The 6,274-nt window shown below is 35.7% G+C and overlaps 1 protein-coding gene across 1 annotated transcript; it reads left to right on the forward strand.

Annotated features, from left to right (window-relative positions):
• The first annotated feature begins 420 nt into the window (after positions 1–420).
• On the forward strand, positions 421–6,057 carry LOC125825286 (peptidyl-prolyl cis-trans isomerase Pin1-like). Its single transcript, XM_049504639.1, has 2 exons — positions 421–881; positions 5,672–6,057. The coding sequence occupies exons 1-2, from the start codon at positions 623–625 to the stop codon at positions 5,794–5,796; spliced, it is 384 nt and encodes a 127-aa protein (XP_049360596.1). The 5' UTR covers positions 421–622; the 3' UTR covers positions 5,797–6,057.
• Positions 6,058–6,274: the final 217 nt, after the last annotated feature.

Raw genomic sequence — 6,274 nt, forward strand, 5'->3', positions numbered from 1 at the left:
GTTTAATCAAATCAAATCGAAAAATCGAACGCCTTAAGACTCAAAATTATCCATATCTTTTCACATAAAGTATTACTCCTAATAGTCTTTTTTTTTTGTTGTAAAAAAAATAAAGCTACTATTACGACAGATATCACTAAGCCTAAACTTTTCGGGGAACACGAGAACACTCAACTACATATTAATCTTCTAGCATAATCTGCGACCTCCGTACCCTCGTATCCAAGATCATCTCAGTCTTGCTTTTCTCATCTTATCCACCATTAAAGCCACTCACATCTTTGCTCGAATATCTTAATTTCTAATTTTATACTCATATATTCATCTCAACATCCTAATTTACGCAATATAATATTATTAATACATTCTATAAACTATAACACTACGAATTTGCTTTGAATAAAAAAAAAAAACTATATCTACTGGTATTTGCGATTCCCCAAAACCTTGTCAAGAATCAGACAACAGCATAAAGAAACCCCAAATACTCTGCAATTCTCAGCTTCCACCCTTTGCAAAATCGTATATCAAATCTGTAAAAATAGAGTCGGATCGGAAGAGGAAGAAGACATCGATCTCTTCTGCAGATCGACCGCCGGATAAGCACAAGAAAAAGTCCAAAATGCCCTCATCCTCTTCCCGCTCCGGCGCCGGCGGAGACAAAGTGAAGGCGTCTCATATACTCATTAAGCATCAGGATTCTCGTCGCAAGTTCTCCTGGAAGGATCCGGAAGGCCGTGTTATCTCCAACACCACCAAAGAAGCTGCCGTTTCTCAGCTGAAATCTATCCGTGAAGACATTGTCTCCGGCAAAGCCAAGTTCCAGGATATAGCCGCCACTCATTCTCACTGCAGCTCAGCCAAACGCGGCGGTGATCTCGGTCAGTAAACCCTAAACTCCCGCAGCCCCTTATGCTTCCGCTTTTCACTTTTCTGCGCTCCTGTTTCTGTCTTATTGTGCGCGAAGTATGATTTTTTTTTTTAACTAAAATAAATTATAAGCAAAATTGGTGAGAAAAAATAACAGTAGTCGAAATTATATGAGAAAGTTTGTTTGTAGTCAAGGATAACTGTTGGACTTTGTAAATAGTTATAGTGTCATATATACTTACTTAAGGTTTCATGATCAAGTAGTATATCTGAGTTAATTCATTCTTAGTAGGGTCATCTGTAGACGCAAGTGATGATTCTTTTAGTTCAGTTACTCCTAAGGAAAAGTAATATTTGTGTGTTTTAACTTGGTTGATTTAGTTTCCTAAATTGTCATGGCCGGTCATGCATTCGTGAAATTCCTACAATAGACTTTTTGCTTATCAAAAGAAGAACTTGTCATGAAAAATTGCAAAGAGAAAAAAGTCAAACTCATTCTTTGAGCCCCATGATGACATATATTTAGACTTTAGAGATCCTCATTCTCCTTGTGTAATATTGTTCTCTGCAGTTTATACTTAGCTGTAGAGGGCAAAGTTGGACTCCACATTCTTTCCTTTTCTTGTCCTCCACAGTGCCCCTCCCATTATATTCTGAATCGGATCCCTGTCTTTTTCTTGTGTACTTCCCCATAAGAACTAATGCAAACAACACGAATAACTATACCTCCATCCCAGACTGGTTAGGATAGGGTATATGAATAAGTTTTGCTCTATTTGGGCTAATTTCATTTTTTTTAAACTTGTTAACTTTGTATTATATCACTACAGGGCTGTACTGAAACCTTATATACAAATGAACTCCAAAATTCACTGTTCTATGTCTATAACTCTATATTGAGTCTAAACATCAATTATAGAGACATCATTTGAGTATAATTGGTTACACCAAAAACATAACAAAATGCAATTAAGTTTAACTTTATGCACTATATTCTCTATGCTCTCAAAACACCTAGAATTCCTCTCTTTCCAGATTGCCCACCATATTGAAGCAGGGATAATTCTCCATCTAGCTCTGTCTTTAGCATGTACACCTGCTTTCTCCCATGTTTTTAGAGCTTTAGTGACTCTCCTAGGCATCGTCTAGGAAATGCCTTCGAGACTAAACAACACCCTCCATAACTGTTGAGTATATTTGCAGTATTGAAATAGATGGCTTATAGTTTCTAAGCTTTCCCCACATAGGGAACATCTAGAGCATAATGTTATCCCCCTTTTCATTACATTATCCTGCGTCAGAGTAACTTCCTTAGCCAGCAGCCATGTGAGGCATGGCACTTTATAAGGAATTCTGCACTTCCAAATTTATTTGCATGGCCAAATTGGGTTCTGTTGACTTGGTTGCTCCATCAACCTGTAAGCTGGCCCTACTTTACATACGCCTCTACTGTCACCTTTCCACCTTAACACATTCTCATTTATCTGGAGTCCATTAAAATTTCCAACAATGTTGAGAAATTCTGCCCCATCACTTCCCAGTCATTAATTGTCTCCTGAAGTTGAAGTTCCATGGCTAATTTCATTTCAATACTCAAGTTGTCTTATAAAACATTATTTTGTGGTTCTCTAAATCTCAAACCTATCCTTGCACTGTCAATTGTCATGCACAAATCTCCAACCAAAAAGAATAAAACCCTTTCTAAAGGAAAGACTGACACTACTACTACTAGCAGATTGGTCTGATCTAAAATCCTCCTTAGGAAGTCTCCTAATCAGAATCTAGGTGGCCTTCTTCGAGGAATAAATGAACTTAAATGCAACTGTACCACAGTATCTCACTTTTTTCTTAACATAGGCACGTTCTGCTTCATAGAGCCTGTCTACTGATTCCTACTGAAGGATTGATGAATGAAATGAAGACAAGCAACTGTGAATTGATGGATTCTACTCGAGTCATTTGATATTTAGGGCCTAAGTCTGTACGCCTCATCTCTCTTGCACGCAAAAAGCAGTTCCAGTTGATTTTTTTTTGTTCAATTCTGCCCATCTACCTTAGCTATATTCTTGGGAGCAGGATAACCATCACTCTCTGGCCAGACAGTCTTATGCTTCTCGATCAATATCTTCTTCCAACTTTGTTAGAAACTAACAAAATGACGACGTGGGGAAGCCACAAGAGCTATATATATACTTTGCTTCCTCTTCTACCTCCCTCTTTTCTTCATTAAGTATGTTAGCATTGGTTGTTTCTGATAAAACATGATCTTAAAGGAATGACATTTCCTGTCTTTCATGAATCATCTATTGCTTCTAAAAGCTCAGTACCTCATGTTCTTCAGTATCTTGTCTGCTATGTGTTTGTTGGCAAAGTTCAATGATAAACTGTGTGAAATCTGGAGATAATGGTTTTGAGCTCATTCTTAAGGCTCTGTTTGGTTTTATGCGGTTCATCTCCATGTGTGGAGCCATAAATTATAATACCTTTCATATCTTAGTAATTCAAGTGTTCTAAATATTTTTGAACTCTCCTTAGTTTATGTGTCATTAAAATACTTTATTTTGTGGTTCTATGTCTTACGTCTCATTTTTTAAGAAAAAGGTTTCTTTTTTTTATAAAAGGTTCTGTCTTAAGACTCCTGCAGCTTTTAGATGTATTCAAATGTTTTTCCGTAGATTTTGTTTGAATAATGTGGCAATTAAAAGAAGAAATTTGCACAAATTATTTCATTTGTGTTTCTTAGAAATATGTTTAAATAACAGGTGAAAATGTCATAAGGTAAGGAGGTCATTATAAGTGTAAGATAATGCAAAGCAATAACTCTCATATGTTTAAATAGTTGAAGGTTGTGATTTTGTCACTAGAAAATAGGTCAAGATCTGTAGAAACATAATACAAGAATAAGGTGGTAATACAAAATGGAGTTGAGGGAGTATTAATCTTATCCTCACAAGGATTGAAAATCCAGCAATCAAGATGAAAGAGTTATCAATTGAATGTATTTCAATGTTCATAGCAAGCTGCTGCCAACTTCATGATTGCAGAGTTCTGTTTAAACTTTAATGTGTGTTCATGCTGCAGTTTTATTTGATGAGTAAGCACTCTTTTTTGCTACGCATCAGGGATGCTGTCTTAGTTAATCTTGTTTCCTGGGGAACTGTACAGTAAATCAGAATTGTGGCATAACTTCTATTCCTTGTCTGACAGTTTATATAGTTTGGTGTCATGAAATTCTCTCTTTCTTCATGCACAAACTTCCGCTGCAATTTCCTGGATTTTCTAGCTGGCTAAAAGCTTGAAACCACGAATTATGCTGTAATTTTTCCATTCTGCCTACAGCATAGTATGTCTGAGGTTCAGGAAAACTTCCACAGTTTGTTATATCTGGACACTTTGACAATTAGCTGTTTTAACTAAAAACTTAATTGCTATTGGAAGTCATGATTTTGCATGCACTGGATTCTAAAATATTTTGCGCAATATAGCCATTTCCTTTGAAAGAGAAGCAACAAACTGAGTTAACAGTGGGGCTTAAATTACTCCATCAACATCCTGTGACTTCCTTTTTGATTGCACTTACAGTCTAAAGTTTAAAATCATAATGAATGGATAGACAAATTGGTATTTCATTTTTAATTTTTTTTTTTGAGACAAATTGGTATTTCCTTCATATGCATAAACAGGAAAATTTAACTTACTAATGGTCTCATTGTGACCTAATCCAGGTCCCTTTCCTAATGGTTCCATTTTGATTCTTGTAGTGTGTTTGTTGGGTTAGTGTGCTGCTTTAAAAAAAGAGGCATTTTAAAAACGTCATTGCGACTAACAAACCTCTTGAACATACAATTACATTGTTATATTGACGGAGGCATTTCACATCATTTATCTTATTATCTGTCAAGAAATTATGGTTAAATGAAAGTTCCTATGGAGAGATGATTACTGTGATTACTAATGAAGAAACAAGTCCACAACACCTAATTGTTTCTTTCACTGGAGGTAAGGATTAAGAGCCCGTTTGGATTGGCTTTTGGCTTATTTTAATTATTTTAGCTTAAAAAGCTATTTTGGTTTAAAAGCACCTAAAATAAGTCAATCCAAACAGGCTCTATCATGTTTCTATGATTCCTATGAGGGTTTATTAGAAACTAGCATTCCCTGGTTAGTGAAGTGATTCTTTGGATATAAATCTAACATTGAAAGGCTTTGAGCTTCTAGAGATGCGGAATAGAGCAATCTGATACATTTGTTCTTACCAACTGTATGTTTGAAAGATGGCAAATGAATTATTCACACTTGTCAAAAAAGAAAAGGAAAAAATCATATCCAGATTCACCTTCTCAAATTTTGTATAGTAGTTTTCTCTATAACATATTGCCATTTGCCCGATTAAGCAGCTCAGAATCGGTCAACTAAGATCATTGCAAGTGTTGATAATGCCTCACTTCTTTGGGTTCTTATGGCTTCCTAGAGGCCACAAATTTGTAACTTTGCTTCTTGGTGGATAACTTATTTCTGAATCATCATATATACTTATAAAAGAAATATATAGTTCTGATTTCTGAATCAGTAGCTGTTGCATAGGCCTTGCAGCACAATCTACTAAACAAGCACATACACTGCTATATAACACCAAAAGGATGTGAGTAAAGGCTTTTATTGCCCATGGTTTTAATGGACATGCACATTTCCTTAGTTTCTTGAACAACAATGAGTTCTGGTTTGTTAATGATCTTTTTTGCATTGGAAATACTTGTACTGGTTAGCAAGTTATACTAACCTCTGAAGAATTCACTTTCAGGTTCATTTGGCAAAGGTCAGATGCAGAAACCTTTTGAAGAAGCAACTTTTGCTCTAAAAGTTGGCGAGATAAGTGACATCGTGGAAACTGAGAGTGGTGTTCATATCATCTTGAGAACGGCATAATGTGAATGTGATGTGATATTTGCGGAAGAATGATTACCTGAGTGGTGCAATACTCACCCAGAAAATGCTCATATTGATACTTATGGACATCACACCAAGGATATTTTTTCTTACGCCCTTCTATTCCCTGAGGTTGTGGTGAATATTTAAGAAGAAAAAAAAGAAAAAGGAAAGACTTGTGTTTGGTTATTTGGTTTTCTTTCAGTTGGTACTTTTGGGCATGTTTTATATTTGCCAGAACCTTTTGACCTAATTTTGTGTGTTTATGCTTGCTTTTGATGTGCTTTCTCTTTCTTACAAGCTTCTATAGTCGTAACCGACCCAAACCTACTCGTGAACACCACTTGTCATCCTTATTCCATAGCTATTTGTTATAAAAATAGGTGGAATCATCGGCAATCCCCAAAAATTTATTTTGATATATCTATGTAATTAGAAATTTGTAGAACACTATTAGAAAACCTTATGTAGAAAAAAA

The sequence above is a fragment of the Solanum verrucosum genome, unplaced genomic scaffold (assembly GCF_900185275.1).
Source record: "Solanum verrucosum unplaced genomic scaffold, falcon-dt-bn FXZP01000113.1, whole genome shotgun sequence".
Taxonomy (NCBI): domain Eukaryota; kingdom Viridiplantae; phylum Streptophyta; class Magnoliopsida; order Solanales; family Solanaceae; genus Solanum; species Solanum verrucosum.